General features: G+C 36.8%; 1 protein-coding gene across 3 annotated transcripts in view; it reads right to left on the minus strand.

Moving 5' to 3' along the window:
- UBE2Q2 (ubiquitin conjugating enzyme E2 Q2) overlaps positions 1 to 21105 on the minus strand; it is a 73090-nt gene that overhangs the window by 47168 nt on the left and 4817 nt on the right. For 2 of the 3 annotated variants that reach the window (XR_004301007.1, XM_032417144.1), the window contains exons 2-5: positions 14749 to 14850; positions 10580 to 10684; positions 4595 to 4651; positions 936 to 1076 (exon numbers count right to left, since the gene is read on the minus strand). Coding sequence is in view for 2 of the 3 variants with exons in the window: in XM_032417144.1 (XP_032273035.1) it covers positions 936 to 1076; positions 4595 to 4651; positions 10580 to 10684; positions 14749 to 14850 (405 nt within the window). In the remaining variant the exon portion in view is untranslated. The remainder of the gene's footprint in view (positions 1 to 935; positions 1077 to 4594; positions 4652 to 10579; positions 10685 to 14748; positions 14851 to 21105) is intronic. The other variant, XM_032417145.1, reaches the window with a different exon arrangement.

Raw genomic sequence — 21105 nt, forward strand, 5'->3', positions numbered from 1 at the left:
CTCTCACGTGAAAACATTCAATAATTTGTATTCGTTTTGACTATAATATCCAAACGGAAAGCAGTCACAAGAGATAGAAAGTATAGTAATCATTAATTTAAATGCTACAAACTTTTTTTTAAATAATCAAGATAAGGGCAGAGCTAAATTTCTTTGCTCTCTAAAAAAGATTTGCCAATTAAATACAGCTGGACTGAAGGAGAGAGTAATCTATCTGCTTACAACACCTGGCATCTCCCTACATAATAATTCATTCCTGGTTTTTGAGAACCTATACCCAAGACAAAGGTCCTCAGATGTCACGAGTTTGATAAAGAGCTCTAATACAAGGTAGGAAATAAGAAGGAAGTGTTGAAACAAAAATGCCCCTACTTTGGGCATTTTATATGCATTATTCTCATTTATCCTTCTCAGCAATCATCCAAAAGGTATATATTATCCATATTTTCGTGTTGAGGAAACTGAAGCCACACACCTGTGTTTATTACCAGACTCAGTGTTCATTTCATGCCCCATGCAACTTCACATAAAAGTGATGTTAAGTCAAAAGAAAAAAATACTTTTGATTTGGTTAGAGGCGGAGAAGAATTTAAACTGTACTTTGTAGAAGACACTAAATTTAAATACACAGATCTCATAGGAGAAGGGTAAGCGATATAGTCTGGAAAGGAGGTGTGTATATGGTGAACAGCAGGTTAATTCCAGCACGTAAAAAGCAGATGAGCGTGGTAGAAAGCTACCAACAGATGAGACACTTCAACAACAACAACAGCAACAACAACCCACTAGGGCAACAAATGGCTGAATGCACAACACAGGCAAGGGTGGAGGAGAGCAGCCTAGACTGATCTCTTAATGACTTGCCCAGTTTTATATTATTACCTATAATTACTCAATCCCAAAAGTCCAGGTTCTAGATATTGGCACATACTTACATTGAGATGGTCTTGCCTTTGAGTCTTCCTAATTTTCTCTAGTATTGCCAAGTTTTCTTTTTCAATTCCTTCATCCTCTGACTTTTTTCCACTAACAGGCTCTTCTTCCTTCATCTCATAGTGATCCAAGTCTTCTATATCCTACACAAAAAATATTAGCTTATTGAAACTTATGCAAAAGTTAAATTATTCTTGATTCGACAGGGAACAGAGAATGGGGAAGGGAAAAAAGCCTTCACATTCAGTTCAGGTTCCCTCCTTTTAGATCTTACATTTTGTTTAAAAGCTACAAACTGAGTAAAGCATATTTAATAGATTTGTGAAGTCATAACTATTACCAAAAAAGTCTCCTATTAAGAGGAACTTTTGAAACAGTTTAGCATTAGGTATAAAGAACCTTATTTATACTTTGTTCCAGTAACTTGACTTCTAGAAATCTATTATAAGGAACTAATTTAAAATGTGAACACAGACTTGGGGATAAAGATGCCTATTTAAACTTTATAGCCACAAACCCCCTCATAAAACTGCATGTGCAAAAATACCAGAGCAGGGGGCTCTTGGGTGGCTCAGTTGGTTAAGCATCCGACTCTTGATCTCAGCTCCGCTCAGGTCATGGAGCCCAGTGGCAGGCTCTCCGCTCAGTGTGGAGTCTGCTTGAGATTCTCTCCCTCTCCCATCCGCCCCTCTCTCCCGCTCGCACTTGCACTTGCTCGGGCTCTCTCTGTCTCAAATAAATATTAAAAACAAAACAAAACAAAAACCCAGAGCAGATAACTCAGTTCCAAGGAATATTAGAAGACCATTAAAATGCCAACATAGCATAATTGTTTCTTCTGTATCAATAATGAAACAAAAGTGTGGTGAGGATGGTGGCACAGTGAGTGAACAAAGTTGGCCACTGTGGGTGCCAGGTTCTGTGCTCAACTGGGTCTCAGCTGTTTCTGGCTGCTGCCTGGGGGTGAGGCAGTGCAGCAGCCCCAAACCCAAACCTGAGAACCCACCGGGGGGACCCCACCACAACTCTGGGTTGAGCTGTGGGCTGGGCACCCCTGGGCGACCACAGGGCCTATACTAGTTAGAGCTGTGCTGTCCAGCAGGGCAGACCCTTGTTTCTTGCAGCTGCTGAGCACTTGGAATGTGGCTAGTCTGAACTCAGATGTGCTGTAAATGTACAGTCCACACCCGATTTGGAAGACTTAGTGAGAAAAAATATGAAGGGCTCATAATTTTGTTTTACATCACATGTTGAAATGACAATAATTTAAATATATTAGGTTAAATAAAATGTATTCAATGGAAAAAATAATGCAATGAAAAACAAAGAATACAAAACTGAATATACAGAATCTCAATCATGCTAAAGTAAGGACAGAAAAAAAAAAGAGGCTAGAGGGCGCCTGGGTGGCTCAGTCGTTAAGCGTCTGCCTTCGGCTCAGGTCTTGATCCCAGCGTCCTGGGATCGAGCCCCGCATCGGGCTCCCTGCTCCTCGGGAAGCCTGCTTCTCCCTCTCCCACTTCCCCTGCTTGTGTTCCTGCTCTCGCTCTCTCTCTCTCTGTCAAATAAATAAATAAAATCTTAAAAAAAAAAAAAAAGAGGCTAGAAGGACATATACTGAAATAATAATCTCTAGAGACATTTAGTGCTTTTCTTTCTTTTCCAAGTTTTCTGTAGTGAGCACCTACTGATTCTTATAATTAGGGAAAAAATTAGACTATGAATTTGAATAGCAGCCCTTGGCTAACATCTTTAATCACTACATCATTCTCCTTCCTCCTTTTCCATATCATCTACTCCTGTTTAAACAAATCTATGCAGAACTTTTAAAATCCTAACCTTTTTCTATTATCTTAACTTCTCTTTACTTCAATCATCAAAATCTCTAAAGGAGTAGCTGATAATTACTATCTCCATTTTTTTAAGGAAACTAATTCACTGTGATTTGTAGACCAGTTTAAAAACCACTTCCATCCAGACCCAATGGTCTTTTTCTTTAGACTCTCATCTCCTCAACCCCTATTAACATTCCTTTCTTATTGAGACTCTGTCCATGACTTCATGTTTCATGGAGCTCCCTCCCCTGATTTGTACCTTGCAGCCCCAATGTTCTATCCCCCACTTATTTTCTTCAGAAATGTCCTTAGTCTGGATCTACTCTTCCTCCTCCACCTTTAAACTCAGCCACATTCCTATCCAAAAATCTTCTCCACTTGAGTATTAATGATGAATTCTGTTCTGTGCAGATTATCTTTATAAAACAACATTCTCAGCACACTATTCTCTGCTCAAGGCCTTTTTCTCAACAATCACACCAAATATAAACATATTTGTCTCTAATTCAAGACTTTAAGCCATCTGCTTTTCTAGCCAAACTTGCTTTCCATGACTCCAACACGTCAATCTCCAATGCACCTAAACACCATGCCCAAAGCTTGCTCTGTGCCTTTTTTACCATTATTTTAGTTACCTAGATTATATTTTCTCCTATCTTAATCTGACATCTCTGAAATCCAGGATCCTATCTTTCTAGATTTCCCTAAATGTTGCTGTCCCTTCTTTATATTATCTTGCAAAGGAAAAAAATGAGAAGTACATAAACTCTGAGTAGAATCTCTATTTCATCGGACACCGAACCCATGGAAAAGGTTTACTATTTTCCTGCAGTTTATTCTACCTAAATTACACTGCTTGAAAATGTGAAAAACAAACTATCCCCAAAAAATCATACAAATTAGACAGTGTTAAGAATTATCTCAGAGACAAATGAGGGGCTTAGTCAGTTAGGCATCTGCCTTCGGCTCCAGTCATGATTTCAGGGTCGTGGGATCGAGCCCTGTATCGGGCTCCCTGCTTGGTGGGGAGCCTGCTTCTCCCTCTCCCTGTACCCCTCCCCCACTGCTTGTGGTCTCTCTCATTTTGTAAAATAAATAAATAAAATCTTAAAAAAAAAAATTATTTTGCTCCCAGACTCACAAACAAACCACAACTACTTCTTTAGTTTTAAGGCATTCTAAGAAGTGTATTTAAGATTTAAGATTTTGCACATCAAGGAAATAAGGTAATAACCTGAATTAATTCTAAGATCCAAACCAGTAAGAAGGTTTTAAAATCAAGACTGTGGAACTCAAATACCTTTTACATGGTCAATGAAGAGACACAGAATTTAAACACAAAGCTTCAGAGTCTGAAAACCTCTAAAATTATATCAGTGCCTGGTAACTAAACTGGCCTAAGGTCAAGGTCTTAGAATCTGCCCTACCAAATTCTTAGATGGTTTTTCAACATGAGATAGCTTCATTACTTCTAGTGAGTAGTCCCTGAAACGTTCTCAAATTCTCCTTTTATTTAAATTCAGAATTTTTGAAACTTAGTAGTTCCTCTTCTTAAAAATAACCAAATATGGGTTAAGTATTGATTACTATTAAATGTAAATATAATTTTAATGCTAAATGTTAAGAGATTTTCTAGGAAATCAAACATTTTGCTCAAAAACATCATTAATTAAAACTAAAGCCAGATTTTAGAAATTATATTCAATTTCAAATGCAATGGGGTTTTCATTATCCCACATTAACACTGGTTTATAAAGGAGATTCAAAAATATTCAAAAATGAAGATACAGTATTTATAAAACGTGATTCTTACATAAAATACCTACTTCAGCCATCTCTTCCTCTTCCTCCTCTTCTGAAGTCACTTCTTCTGTGGTCCCATTCTGAAAAACAAAAACAATTTGCTAGGGCTGCACAGAATAAGCACATACTGAGAACATTAGAAGACTTTAGGGACAAACTATCAGTCATCTGTCACTATAGTTCCACTAACAGAATTTATTAAAGTTGAATATTTACTTTTAAATCCAGGTTTGATGTGACAATATTTATCAGCCTTAAAAAAAACTTTTTTTGAACGATTCAACTTGATAGATGCCTTGAGAATAAACAATAGCAATTAGTCCAATATAAAGCAAAACTGGAAAAAAATTTAAAATATTCTAATTTAAAATAAGAAAACATTTTATACCTATGGCTATGTATATAAGGTCAATGAATGGCTTCTTTCACTTAAAACAAATATCCCAAACCATAGGTTCCTTAAAATATCTACCTTTTTAACTTTGAAAAGCCTAAATCTTTCCATAAATTCCTCACATTTTAAAAGGTAAAATGTGTCATAAAGGAGTAGATGTTTCACAAAACTACAAAATTGTAAAATGATCACCATTTCACTAAAGAGCCATTTTTCTTTTCTACAACATGTCATTTACCACAGAATACTTCTCTACAATTTACCACTCATTCACAAATAATCTGATGGGGTTTTAGGAAGGGCCTTCATACCTAGTTTTGGCAGAGTTCAAAAAGACAAGTTTTCTGAACCAGAGCAGAGTTCACAACACAATGCATAAAGTTAGTATGATTTTTTTTTTCCTTCTATAAATACTTGCTGTATTTGTTCCAACTACAGCTGGTAAGGATCATTTTTTTTTTTTTTTTTAAGATTTTATTTATTTGACAGAGACAGACACAGCGAGAGAAGGAACACAAGCAGGGGGAGTGGGAGAGGGAGAAGCAGGCTTCCCGTGGAGCAGGGAGCCCGATGCGGGGCTCGATCCCAGGACGCTGGGATCAAGACCTGAGCCGAAGGCAGACGCTTAACGACTGAGCCATCCAGGTGCCCCAAGGATCACTTTCTTACATAGGAGGCCTAACTTGATGGCCTCTTAGTATAGGTGTCAGAACCAGAGAGAAAAGACATTTTTAAAAATATAACTCAACACAGCAGCAAAATCTAACTCACTCATCTCTTCCTTGAACTCAGGAGCTGGAAAGTCTGCCTGCTAGTACCTCTCCATTCATAAGCCATAGCCAGAGCACAGGTGTACAAACCAGGCAGAGAAGAGTGACAATTACTGAGGGCACTCACATCAACCACTGACAATGTGATCAATGGTATACCTCATCTATAAATGAGCAGATGACCAAGTATCACCACACATTTGAAGAAAACCGGCACTCTGGAAAAAAGGCACCAAGTCAAACAAACAGAACAAGTGACCTGAAGCATTATTAATGAAGAAAATAAAACAAAAAAAATCTATTTGGAATCCTTAGCAGTACTTGAGAAGATACTGTATCCACAAAACATAAAAAAGATAACCATGCAAAGGAAAAGACAGTTCTGGGAAATAAAAAAGATTTCCTCTTCAAAAAAAAAAAAGATAAAGGAAAAAAAACACTTAGTAGAAGGACCAGAGAGCACAATGGATTTGAATCAACAAACATTTATGATTAAGAAGATGACCAAACTGTGACATTCCCTTAGAATATGGAGAAAAAGGGAGATAGGGGGTGGGGAGAGGAAGGGGTACTGAAATAGAAGAGTTACGGGAAATGGGAGATAGGAATACCCAGAACTAATATTCATCCGCTATTTACCCATAAGACTGAGGGAAAGAAATAAGAGACAAAGGTTGTCAAGCTAAAGAAAGACTTCAGAATATCATTAAGTGGCTCTGAATGCCCCAAAGGAATACTGAAAAGTAAAACCCTATACTTCACAGTTAAAGAAAAAACCATACCAACTTCCAGAAAGAAAACAAATATATAGGAAAAGAACCAGACATCAGGCTTTTCATCTGTAACAATAAATACTGGAAGATAAAAGCGTAAAGAACCTAGAAGAGACTCAATTATGAACTTAGAATTCTATGTCTAGTTCCATTGGGACAGGCACCATATCTGTTTCTTTGCCACTGGATCCTCAGCACCTCTATAGAGTACTTTGCACAGAGTCAGATGGATAGGGGTTGAATGAATAATAAAAACAGACACTGAGTATTCAAGGAACACTCTCCATGCATTCCTAGAAATCCTTTCTAAAAATAACAATAGAGAACGTTAGTAAGGGATCTATTTTCAGAGTAGGAAGCAACTATGGAATATAAGATACAGCAATAAGCAAAGACATAGTAACACCAATGGTTAAGTTTAAGCAATTGTTGATAATTCAGCTGAGAAGTTACAGGCCATATTGTAAATAGTGAAAAACTAAAAATAGCCCAAAGGCCACCTGAGAATGTTAAAAACTTTTTCTAAAGAACTCTTAGGTTTAAGAAGAAATTGCTCCAGTAATCCAACTTCTAAGTATGTGCCCAGAAAAATGCTTACACAGGTATCCCACAAAATATGGACAAGAATGATTATGGTAGCACACTGTTCCTCTTTTTTTTTTTTTTTAGAGACAGATTTATTTCTTTGAGAGAGGGAGTGAGAGAGAGCGCAAGCACAACCGGGAGGAACAGAGGGAGAGGGAGAGAGAGAATCTTGAGCTGACTCTGCTCTGAGTGCAGAGGCTGACATGGGGCTCAACTTCACAACCCTGAGAGCACGACCTGAGCCAAAACCAAGAGTCAGACGCTTAACCAACAGTGCCAAGTAGGCGCCCCACACTGTTCCTAATAGCGAACTGCAATCAACTCAAATGGATAAATCTGTAATGGTATGTTCAAAGAATGGAATAAATACAGCAATGAAAAAGAACCACAGCTACACATATGAATAAATTTAACACACAATGTTAAGCAAAAGACAAAGAACACACATACAGTATGACTCAATATGAAGCTTAGAAAGTGAATACTAAATCATATTGTTCAGAAATGCAGATATATATGATAAAAACTAGGGAAAAGGAAAAGATTAGCATAGAAGGGAATGATCATCTGGAAGGAACGTGCAGAAGGTTTGTAGTACTAGCAATAGTCTGTTTCTTCACTTGGGTCGGGGCTGGGTGGTAGTTCCCAGGTATTTACTGTAACTATTATGCTAATGTTTATATGTTTTCTACACCTATACAACTTCTTGTGAAATATAACAAAGTAATATGAACAAAAGATGGAATGAAATCACTTAGGAAATACAAACTATTTAGAAAATAAATATACTAAATCTTAAAACCTATACCATGAAGTGAAATAGCATGCAGAAGAAAATGTGTACCTTTACATGTTTGTTAAAGCAATTTAAATCACAGTGGTCCAATAAACTAGAAAGGCAAAAGAAAAAAAGAGTTAAGACACACAAAAATGAAAAAGAAAATTAGATTTAAAAAAATAAAAGGACTGATTCTTTCAAAAGACCAGTATAATAAAACAGACAAGCTTCTAACAAGTAATCATGGTAAAGAAAACAACTTTAGAAATGAAAAGAGCTTCATAACCATAGATTCAAAAGTACAGATGAAGTGATTTTTTTTAGAATCTAAAATTACTAAAAATGACTAAAGGAATGGAAAAAATGAAGACTAATATACAGAAAAAGAGAAAAACAGATCAGGCTCAAATGTTTATTTAAACCATGGTTTCTCAACCTTGGAAGTACCGATATTTTGGGCTAGATAATTCTTTGTCATGTAGGACATTTAGTAACATCCCCTCTACCCATAAAACACCCATAGCACTCCCCTCAGCCAGTTGTGACAACCAAAACTATCTCCAGATAGCTCATGGGAGGCAAAATTGGACCCAGTTGAATTTTTATTTAAACTGTCCTAGACTTTAGGGACGCCTGGGTGGCTCAGTCCGTTAAGTGTCTGCCTTCGGCTCAGGTCATGACCACCAGTCCCAGCCACTATCTGAATGTGCAGTGAGGTCAGCAGAAAAAAACTGTCCAGCTAAGCCTAATCAGCCCACACAATTGTGATAAACAGAATAAATTAAGTTTGGGGTAAGAGGTTAAGCAGCAGTAAATAAAACGCAACCAAAAAGTTATGCTGTCCAAATAAAATTTTTAAAAATTGAAGGAAAAACTTTCAGAATTTGAAATTAAAAAAGTGAATATGGAGATAATATAAAAGATACAAAGACTCAAGCAAAGAGGTCTAAAATCCCATTAGTAGGCATTCTAAAAGTGAACAAATAAAATGGAAAGGAGGAAGTTATCACAGAAAAAAATACAAGAACACTTACCCAAGGAGAAAGATAAAGGAACCCACATTTGAAAAGACACATCCATACTGAGTGTCCAGCAACAATGAAAAAAACAAAAACAAAAAACCACAACTAAAAATACACCATTGTGATATCTGAGAACACCAAGACAATCTCTTAAAAGTTTCCCAAGTCACACATAGATGAGTAAGACTTAGAATGGCATCAGGCTTAAACAACACCGTTGGCTAGAAGATAGCAGAACAGTCTTTGAAATTCTGAGGAAAAATGATTTTTTATATATTAGGTTGAATATATAAATGAATTATATATTCAACCTATCAACCAAATGCAAAGTAAAATATAATAGCAGTTAACATTTACTGGGCATTTACTATAAACCATGCACTGGTCTAAATTATTTACATATACTAACTCATTTAATCTTCATAGCTCCCCGCAAAATATAGGTACTACTATTTCCCCCGTTTTAAAAAGAAACTGATGCACACAGTGGTTGGGTAATTATCACAAGGTCATACAGCTAATAAGCAGAACCAAGATTCAACCCTATGGTGGTCTGGTCATATATTTTTTGATGTCAGAACTCAAAAAATGTACTACTCCTTCATGCTAGAATTTTACTTGAAGATGTACTCAGGCAAAATGAGAAAGGGTAAGCAAGAAAGATGACATGAGACCAGGTAACAATAGATCCACACTAGCAGAGGAGACAAAAATTTCAAGATGACAGCTGCACAGCCAGCCCAGAGAACAACCTGCCAAGACTGGTGCAAAAGAACCAAAGGCTCTAGAAGAGCCAAGAGCTCGCAGAAAAGGGCCAGAGTATCACTTTTTTTTTTTTTTAAGATTTTATTTATTTATTTATTTGACAGTGAGAGTGAGAGAGCACAAGCAGGAAGAGCAGCGGGGGGTGGGGGGAGAGAAGCAGGCTCCCCGCTGAGCAGGGTGCCTGATACTGGGCTCGAACCCAGGACCCTGGGACTGTGACCTGAGCCAAAGGCAGACGCTTAACTGACTGAGCCACCCAGGCGCCCCAGAACATGACTTTTTAAACTAAGAATTATTATTATGAGGAGGACATTGCAAAACAAAGAGCTCTACAAGAAATGTCACAATAGAAAACTCTACACTACAAAGTCCTAATGATAAACAGTGATTATTCATATGACTATATATAATGGGGTTTTAGGAAGGGAGATGGGTGGGAAGGTAGGTGGTATAAGAGCTAAATCCTTATTTATAGTACAAAGTCAGTAAATTATGCCCTAAATAAGTAAATCTGGAAATCTAGAAAAGTTAGAGGTGGTGGTGAACTAGTGGGCACTTCTGGGCACTAGAGGAAGTAACATTTGGGTTAAGCCTTAAGAAGCAGAGATAGGCTTAAAAGGAGATGGCATTCCAGGTGAAGGTAAATGAATAAGCAAAGGCAAACAACTGAAGGAACAGTTATGGAAATCAGGAATGTTAACAACAAAAAGGTGGTAGTGGGGAGGGAGGCAGTTGTTTCCCTGTCATAGTAAATACCAGCAGCTCCAAAGAGTGAACAGGTTATTTTTAGTATCTAAAATAAAACAAACAATCCAACACCTTCTAAATAAGTTGCATAATAAGAAGAAAAATCATCCTAGTTTTACTTCTGCTTGAGACAATTTATTTTAGCTCTTGAACACTAGAGAATTTTTACTTTACCTGACCCGTGGGTATTGGTTGATCTAGCATCTCAACATCCAGGTGCTTAGGAAGGTTATATAATCTGCAGAGTTCACATATCAACCACTTCAATTGCTGACGAAGCTACAAAACACATTTCAGTAAATAAGCATTATGTTAAAGAGCCCTTAGAAGACATGAATAATGCTATGACTACTGTAACCAATCCAGTAGGAAATGAAAAAAGTTTGTTACTGCTCAATTACAGCCTACAGATAAAATAACAGTCTTTACGAAATATTTTTAGGGGCTGCTAGTATAAGAAAGTTACTATGGCTTGAGTACAATCCCTATAACTAATACCTAGCAGAATGACAACAACAAAAAGGCTGAGGAAGGAGAGCTCCAGATATTGTCGAATTTTCAATTGCTAACTCCTTTTCTTAGAAACTTATGACTTCAGACAAGAATACACTTACATTAATGAGGCGACAAGACAAAAAAACAAACCAACCAACCAACCAACCCAGAGGCAGTGTTGTTACACACGGGTTATAAAATTATACATTCCAGTCATATTCATTTAAAAGTAGAGGCAAATGTGGTCTAGTAGACAGACTCTTGGAATCTAAAGGACCTTGGATACAGCACCTAATTCCCTGAGTTTGAGGTCCCCATCTGTAAAACAAGGAAATTAAAAACTTCTTATAATGGTAAAGATTAAATGAAACCTTCTGTGAAAACACTTGGCACTTAGTAGGTTCTTAAGCATCTGTCAAAAAAAAAAAAAAAGGGAAAAAAATGCACTAGGAAAACTGCAAGGAGTATCTCATTAAGTTCCCATTTTTACATCCAGATTGTTTTGTAAGCATATTTACTTCAAGCAAAGAAGCAAGGTAAGTTATGTTTATGAACATGTTTTTCATTGTTGAAATAAAAAAACTTTTCAATGTATACGTTTAGGAATTATGGTTTAAGAACAATGTTCAATATTTAGTAGACCTTACCCGGAGCTAATCAAGTAACTTACTTCACCTGGTCAGGAACAGTTTCCTGGATGTCTCTGACCAGGAAAAGAGATGAAAAAGCAGGTTTACGAAGGACTAGAAAACAGAAACAGGATTAGAATGGGTCAACAAAGAAAGAATAAGACTTTCCAAAGTTGCCAAAGGAACAAGCAGAAATTAGGAAAGCTGAGCAGTAGATTAGGATAAAAACCAAACAAACAAAAACCGTCAAGCTTAAAAGGCACTGTGGATTTACCCCTCCAATAAGCTCTGTTTTGTTTCAAGAACATAATGAAGATGAGAAAGGGTGACCTGGACACAGACCCAGACACTCCAACCCTTGGCAAAGGAAGAGCTAAGGGAGTGCTGTGGGAGAGGCAGCAATGTGGTAGTAATACCAAGCAACAAGAAAAATAGGGTTGTACATCTTTCAGGAATTTCAACTCCCCCAAAAAAGCATTTGAAGGATGGAAGAAACTAAGATGGTGGGAAAAGATTTAAGAAATATTTAGAACGTAGATGGACAAGTATTAAAAACTTACTAGGTAGTTTGGAGAAGGGAGGTATGAGGAAATACAGGCATAAAAAAGAACTTTTAGTTTCCTGGTTCAGCCATGGGTGACAAGCTTCATTATTTCATCTTGTCCCACTCACAATCACAAAGAGAATTACTAAGGGGAACTCAATGGGGGTGCTGGAGTGCCACAAGGTAGGGAAGTTTAAATTTAGATATAATCATTTTGAACAGCCATGGCACATCCAAGTGAGATTCCCTGGATCTACAGGATATATAGATAGATATATGGGTCTGAAACTCAGGAGATAAATTTTAGCTAAAGATAAAGATTTAGAAATCCCTGGAATACAGACCATGATTTAAGTAATAGTAGTAAAAGAGATTTCTCGGAGAAAGCATGGAATGAGAAGAGGCAGACCAAGGAACAAGAGCTCAGGGAAGACCAAGGCAGGGTATTAAGAGATAAAAATAGGAGACAGTAATCTGATGGAAGTTCTCCTAAGATTATCAGTTCCCAGAGGACAGGGATAGGACTTGACTTTTGTACCCACCACTTATCACAGAGCCTGGCATAGAAGCCAGCCAATTAAAAAAAGATACTTCTCTCTGTTCTACTATTAACAGTTTCCTGTACACACCCAGGAAGAGAAAAGTATGTATAAACCCACACAGATACAGACTTTTTTATTTTTTACAACACTGTTTGCAAAAGGGGCCAGATTATAAACAATATTCTATGCCTTGCCTTTTCACTTGCATAACTTCGAAAGTTGTATGCATTCCTATGGAAAGACTGGCTGCATTATTTTTAACTACAATATAATAGTCTATCATAAAACTATACACAGCAGCTTTTATTTAACTAGCTTTTGATTGGTAGACTTTAATAAATGTTTGTTAAATGGAGGAATGTTTCAACAAAGGAACAATCACCACTAACAAAGTGCTGCAGAGAGGTCAATTTTAGGGTTAAAAAAAGATTCCCTGGATTTGGCACCTAGACATAAAAAATTTTAGTGCAACAATGAAGGCAGAATCCAGATTAAAATGAATTAAGTAAAGCAAAGGTGAGGAAATACAACTTATTCTGTCAAGAAACTAGGTTATGAAATAACTGGCAGAGACTATAAGAGTAGAAGGTAATTTGGTTTTCTTCTTTTATGTAAATATATTAATCTTTAAAAAATAAAATGAGACCCAATTTTATGTCCTATGTCATTTCATTTTGCGAGCATTTTTTGATGAAAAATTTTAGACACTGAAAAATAACCCAATCATTTCTACTATTACAAAACTTATATCTGTAGATCTTTTTAGAGTTAACCTCCTAAAAGGAGTAAGAGGGCTATCTTTCCCTGTCCTGTCACTCCCCTACTGGAAATATGAACTTGTATCTGTCTAGCTTTTTATTTTTACCTCTAACCTTCATGGCTCTCCAGACCAGCCTCTACTCTTAAAATACTCCTCAAACTGATTTCTTCTGTTGTTAATTTTAAGAATAGATGTGTTTAAACCACCTGTAACTTATTTTAACAAAAATCTGAGATAAGAGCTCAGGAAAGACCAAGGCAGGTGGTCTTCCCTAAATGGTCAGTTCTCCCAATGATGTTTATAGAATAATCCACCTTTTCCTTATTGAGTATTTTAACTTATTCTGAATTCTCAATTGCATGAGTGTTTTTAAACTTCTATTGTCTTTATATGTCCAGTCCATTGCCAGTACATAATATTTTTATTTAACATCTAATTGGACAAGTCTCTCCTCATTACTTTTTTCAACTATTTTTTTATTATTTACTCTTTAAAACCAACTTGAGAGTCCCAAAATAAGACTGTTGGGATTAATTGCATTCAATTTATAAATTAACATGAAACTACGGAGGTAACAGACATATTTATAATATGCAGTCTGCCCATCTAGGAAGATAGCAGTCAAATCTTTCATTCCATGTTAATTTTAAAAAAGGATATAAAACTATATAGAATATGACCTCAACTATTTAAACATATTTATTAGAGTCCATGTATTTTACTAGCAAGGGAAAAATATGGATAGAAAGTAGCTAACATGTCAACAGTGGTTATATCAGGCAGAAATCTTATTTCCCTTTATTTTACTAAGTGCTCTCACAATAGTTGCTTAGTTTTATAATCAAAGAAAACTGATTTTTAAATTTTTTTTTGTAAAATGGAAAGTAACATTTCTTCATATATTAAAAAAAAAGCAAAAAACAAAAAATGCATTTTCTTTGTATACCTATGACTATTACTGCAGTTACAGACTTCTGAGAGAGAAAGCAATTCCCTAACACTAGCACTGATGTCATTCTAGCATTATTTCCCCGCACATCCACCTCAGTCTTTTTTTCTTTTTCTATCTTCCACCTTGGCTAGTGTTCCCTACCAAAAATGTCGGGTTGGTTTAAAATCAGAATTCACTGAAAAGAGACCACCTAACTCCTCATCTAAATTAAGTTTAACCTATGGGGAATAAAAAAGATATCAGGTAGTACAGAATTTGAAGGCCAAAAAACAGACAAACAAAACTGGTCTTTAGCTCCTTTAAGATTATCAAATAATCATTAATCAGGCTTTTCTATATCATATTACCTCTTAACACTTAAGTTCTACATATAACGTTCTTTAGGGGGGAAAAAAAATAGTAGGTTGGCTTATTTTCTCACCGAATTGTTGCTCTTAGTATCTTCTAGATGTTCCAGCACTGATGTCAGATTTGGGTCATCAGAGTCCACAAACCATATTGGTGAGGAAGATGGGTAAGATTCCTGTTACAGAGACACCCATGTTAAACACATTTACATATGGACTAATCTGGAAATGCAAGTTAACTATACCACCAAATGGCAAGATGACAAGTAAAATATATCAGGGAGAAGAAAAACAACACATTAAAATCTATTCACGGAGAAAGTTTCTTTTTGTGGATTTTTTTTTTTTTTTAATTTTATTTATTTATTTGACAGAGAGATAGAGAGAGAACAAGTAGGCAGAGAGGCAGGCAGAGGGAGAGGGAGAAGCAGGCTCCCCGCTGAGCAGGGAGCCCGATGCGGGGCTCGATCCCAGGACCCTGGGATCATGACCTGAGCTGAAGGCAGCCGCTTAACCGACTGAGCCACCCAGGCGCCCCCTCTTTTTGTGGATTTTTTAAAAACAGTTTTATGGTGTAATTTTGCCTGCTCCATGTTACATAATTTAAACATTTAAAAATCAAGCAAAAAAAGTAGTTTACCCAGTAGGTAGTAGCATTTAAAATAGAAAAGAAATACTGCAAAAGTTAGGTTTTATCACAAGCTGAAAAAAAATTGGTACTCAGGTACCAGGAAAGATGGGCTTCCTTCCTTTACAAAGAAAGGTCAATCATGGCCTGGATTCTCCAGCTTTAACATTTTTTAAAGGCTTTAAAATCTGGAATCAAATAAATCCCTCAAAAGGAAAAAAAACAAAAAACAAAAAAAAGCAGCCACCTCCCAACCTTGAAGTATAATTTATAAATTCAAACCATACTACTTTTGCTTTTTAATATAATAAAGCTACATTTCTAAACTTTATCTAGATGAGATCTAACTCAATTTTTAAAGGTAAAGCAAAGGAGTATAATCTAGGCACATATTTTTAAATCCTTATAAATGCTAAAATGATTTTTAAAAATCTTCTTACTCCCTATATTCCGTTCTCTAAATAATTACAGAAGTTACTTTGAGATTTTTCTCCATTAGAAAATTGGCCCTAAAAAGGGGGAAAAAAAAAAAAATCAATCCCATTTAATTTTGCCTTTTTCCTAATGATTTCCAACCCTTCTCAGATTGTAGGGAGGGATGTAGTTTCTAAAGGAACAGATTCCTTAAATGAGGTTAAGATTATTCCTTAAATATCTCTGGTGTTAGAAGTCAGAACAAACAGCGATATAGTGACCATATGGTACATACAGCTTTCACTTGCCATAGAAGCTGGGCTTTTGAGACAGGCATCCTCCTTGTACAGCCACTGTCTGTGTGCTACAGCTCTGAGGTCAATGATGTTCTTGAACACTGTAGTGGGCAACCTCTAAAATGGTCCCAATAATCCTAACCTGGTATTCATACCCTTAATTCCCTTCCCTAGACTCACTTCTAGCAAACAATACAGTAAATAATGTGATATCACCTCTAGGATTAGGTTACAAAAAGATGAGAATTTCTATGTTGCTCACCCTCTCCTGCTCTTTCATTTACCCCCCTTCCCCCCCACAATGAAGCCATCTCCCTATGGAGAAGCCCACAGCCACATGGGAAGAGATTGAGCAAGGCCTCTGACCAACTGCTGCCCTCAGACCTGAGGCCTGTAAGGAGATTAATCCTACCAAAACTACATGAATGAGTTTGGAGGAGAGTCTCTCCCAATCTCACTCTGAGATGACTTCAGCACTAGCCAACACCTTTACTGCCTTGAGAGAGACTGGGAGCCAGGGAACCCTGATAAGCCATGCACAGATCCCTGACCCACAGAGACTGTGAGATAATGTTGCTGTTTTAGGGTGCTACATTTGTTACAGAGCAATATATAACTAATTCAAACCCCATAAAATTCTAATATTTTATTCCATCGCAAACTGAGTACTTACAAGAAATGCTATAGTTACATATTTTTTAAAGTACCATTACATGTGTTGACTTTTAAAGGTTAACGGAAAAAAGCATTACATGCTCTCACCTACTAATAGACATTTACTCTGTACTGTCTTCTATTATAAATTAGGAAAAAGTCACTATTATTAGATACTAGCTGCCAAACAATTAGGTTCTAGTTATGGAAAAACAATTTTTCAGAAACAATATTAAAGAAGCATTGCTTTGAGAACTATAATCTCAATTACAATATAGTTAAAGCCAAAGAAACTATTTTTGAAGCACTTCACCAAATGTTCTTTATAGAACAAAAAACTGTACTGAAGAAAGACATCATTAGATCTATTCAATAATGGTTTATTTTGTATTCTCATTTCTCTAATTTTCAGTGTGTCCCAAAGCTATTCACAGACTAAAAGAAAAACTATCTTCAAAATTAATCTTGGGTTCTTAAAGAAAACTACTTATTGAGTATTGCATTTTCTTCTTCAAATTCTTCAGCCTAGTTTGGAACATACCACCTAGACCTTAGTTCCAAAAAACAAAACAGGAAAAAACAAAAACAAAAAAACCACCCAACTAAATTTTAGAACTTCACTGTGTAGATTAGTGTTTGTCTAATTCTACATAAGCAAAATAAAATATATGAATTGTTGCTCTGGACTAAAACCCCTTAGAACCATATTATGAGCACTGCAACAACAACAAAAATTACTGAGATCAGTTCCTGCTTATGACATGCTCTTCTAATCCTGTACATGAGAAGATAGGATTTATAGGTCTAAGCAACTACGTCAATAATTTTCAAACTGGGGCCCTCAAGCCCCTGGGTAAAACTGCTGGACCCTTAGCACAAATAAAGGCAGTGACACCAAACTACACTTGGGGTCATGGTATTCTTCCCCACTAGACATTTAAGATGTTTAAAGGACAAAGAAAAAAAGAGGTTTTACTTAAGAATATCTGTGAATAAGTAGTAAAAGTTCTTTTACTAAATCTCAATCCTTATATAGGTCTTTTTAATATTGCAACTGATGAAATGGAATGCACACATGAGAACTCTTACAGAATACTTGAGAAAAAGCATTTGTGTGACTGAGTTGTGAACTAACCACTTTAAAGGAACACCAATTTTACCCGAAAGGATGACTGACAGACAATGGTTATTTCAACTTAGGTTTCTGACATTTTCTCAAAAATGAATAGAGTATGTCATTTCAAGGAAAACAAAGGACAGTATTTATTGCCAATGATAAAATTCAAGCTTTCAAGCAAAAATTAGAATTTTGGAAAATCTGTATCCACTGCTATGAGCTTGAGAGCTTTCTAAGAATATTCTGATGAGGTTGCTGGTGATCTTAATATAATGTCTTCATACTATATAATGAAACATTTCAACATTTATAAGATTTCAGTGAACCATATTTTCCAAGTGATGAATACATGATGTTATAAATCACGCAAGGACAGAAGATCCATTCACAGTTCAAGAAAGATCAAGTTTGGGGTGCCTGGGTGGCTCAGTCATTAAGGGTCTGCCTTCAGCTCAGGTCATGATCCCAGGGTCCTGGGATGAGCCCCGCATCGGGCTCTCTGTTCAGCAGGAAACCTGCTTCTCCCTCTCCCTACCCCTGCTTGTGTTCCCTCTCTCACTGTGTCTCTCTCTGTCAAATAAATAAAATCTTTATAAGAAAGACCAAGTTTTGATGAAATATCCAAAAAGAGTATCTACAATTATCTAAATGGCTATTAAAATATTCCTACTTTTCCCAGCCAAATATTTGTGAGGCTGAATTTTCTTCATATTATTTCAACCAAAACAAACACCCTTACAGACTGAATGCAGAAACAAATGACAGACCAGATATCAAAGAGATTTAAAAGAAATGTAAAATTATGCCACTATTCTCACTAAAACGTTTTAGTTTATGAAATATGGCCATTTCCCATAGTATTTTATTAAAATGTTTACTTCAATGAATATTTTAAATATTTGCTTTAATTTCTAATGATAAATATTGATAGGTAACCTACATAAAAGCTCCTTGGGCCCTCAGTACACTTTTTTTGTTTTTTTTAAATTTATTTTATTTTAGAGGGCGTAAGGGGCAGGGGGGAAAGAGTCAGTTTTAAGCATGTGGGCCCCATGTGGGGCTCAATCTCACCACACTGAGATCAGGGCCTGAGCCGAAACCAAGAATCAGATGCTTAACTGACTGTCACCCAGACACCCCTCACTTTTAAACAGTATAAAAGTTTTGACTCCAAAAAGTTTTAGAACAGCAGCCTTCTCCACACCTCCCGCAGCCCAGCCCAGAATGTTCTCCTTGGAAGAAACATCCCTTCACCATTCTATATTAACCTATGTGGTTCCACTGGAGCTAGTTTCCCTAATTCCTTCCCATCTTTCCATCTCTCTCCCTTGACCCAAAACTTGGTCACAGGTCTCTATGAGCCCATTCCACTCCCAGTAGTTAGCTGTAAGATGGGCTAAGCCAGACAAATCTAGGTCTTCTCCAGGACTAAAATTCTTCTGGGAGCTCTGGAGTCATAAGGACCAGTCAGCCTGGGATAGTCAATATTTATATCTTGCTTAAAACAGAGAGGGTTTATGTAAACCAATTTCTCAAGGGTCATAGATATTTGTATTTTCTGCCATGACTGTGAGAACACCCATTTCACTGCACACTTGCTAACATTTTTACCAATCTGTTAAATAAAAGCTTCTACCTGGAAGAAAAAAAAAAGTTCCTATCCAATATAATTTGTTATAGCTCCAGAAACCAATTCATCAGTAAGAATGGGAAGCCATCACTTCTAGGAAAGTTTCAAAGGACATTACCTATATGCATAATGATTTAGCTCTAGCTATTAATGTCTAAAGCATTATTTAAAATAGAAAAAAACAAAACAAAACACAACACAGAAACCAGCATTCTTATTCAGAAATAACTTTCTGGGGGCGCCTGGGTGGCTCAGGTGGTTAAGCGACTGCCTTCGGCTCAGGTCATGATCCTGGAGTCCCGGGATCGAGTCCCGCATCGGGCTCCCTGCTCGGCAGGGAGTCTGCTTCTCCCTCTGACCTTCCCCTCTGTCATGTGCTCTCTCTCTCTCATGTGCTCTCTCTCTCTCACTCTCTCAAATAAATGAATAAATAAAATCTTAAAAAAAAAAAAAAAAAGAAATAACTTTCTGCATCTATTTTCTACACAAATCCAGTAAGACACCAATGTGTGGCTCTGTATCAAGCACCAGCCAGCAAAACTGCCTGCCAGGATGCTCAGTCTCTACTACCTTTCCAAATAATAGAACATGGCCATCTCCAAGGACTTCATCACTTTTTGAACACGGATGCATATAACTTTCTGTTGAAGGTTCAGAAGTCTAACAGTTGTAACTCTTCCAGAAGCCAGTTATGGGACACATTACTTTCACACTTTGTTGTTCAGTAAATGTGGGGTGGAGAATGAAACCAACAGAATCACCATATAGTACTCTAAGAAAAGTCTAAATGCTCTGACATTTATTTTTTTTAAAGACTTATTTGTTTTCAGAGAGCGGGCGCACACCTAGGCGTGAGATGGGGGAGGAGCAGAGGGAGAGAATCTTCAAGCAGCCTCCCCGCTGAGTGCAGAGGCTTAACTAGCTGAGCCACCCAGGCACCCCTGAATGCTCTGACATTGGGGGGAAAAAAAGCTACCAAAAGAGATTGCTCCCTGCTAATCATTTTGCAAGGAAACAACTAAGTAATATTATCAGAGCCCACAAAGGCAGAATGAAAAATCAAAACATCATTCTAATTAAACTGAGGCAGAGAAAATAAAGGTGCTGAAGATTCAAACCACCTGATCTGCAGAAACAGACAGTTTCCTTGATTCTGAGTCTACTGCGTCTTTCAGAATAATCTTTTAGAAGAGAACACAGAACACTGTTACAATGGCCTTGGCAAAGGGGACTCTGCTTCATTACTCTGGCTCTCCAGTAATGCTTTACATTTGGCAGTGACTGTTTCAATTCAATTCCCCACCCCTCAACTTTCTGACATTTATCTAATCTTTTCCAGGTCTAAAGAAGTTTAACAACAACAAAAAAAATCGGGTTACTAAGGCATACACCATTCATAAAATGGAAACCTAAGTTTCTTCTTCATGTACTTGTTCTTTCAAGGACGGGCATAAAAATGGGGTAGAGGAGGATAGATAGATAATGACTAGGAAGTTGACTCTGTATTATAAATTGGTCAGATGAATGAAAACAACGATTCCTCCAGGCTTAAAGTACCGCTTAGGTGCTTAACATGACAGTTCTGCTATTTCCAAATGATTCTCCAGGTGTTCAATTTGGAAAGGTAATCCGTCCCAGGAAGGCAGACCAAAGAAAAGGTCTCGGGGTCTTTTTTTTTTTTTAAGATTTTGT

This window comes from Phoca vitulina, unplaced genomic scaffold (assembly GCF_004348235.1).
Source record: "Phoca vitulina isolate PV1807 unplaced genomic scaffold, GSC_HSeal_1.0 scaffold20, whole genome shotgun sequence".
In the NCBI taxonomy this organism is placed as follows: Eukaryota; Metazoa; Chordata; class Mammalia; order Carnivora; family Phocidae; genus Phoca; species Phoca vitulina.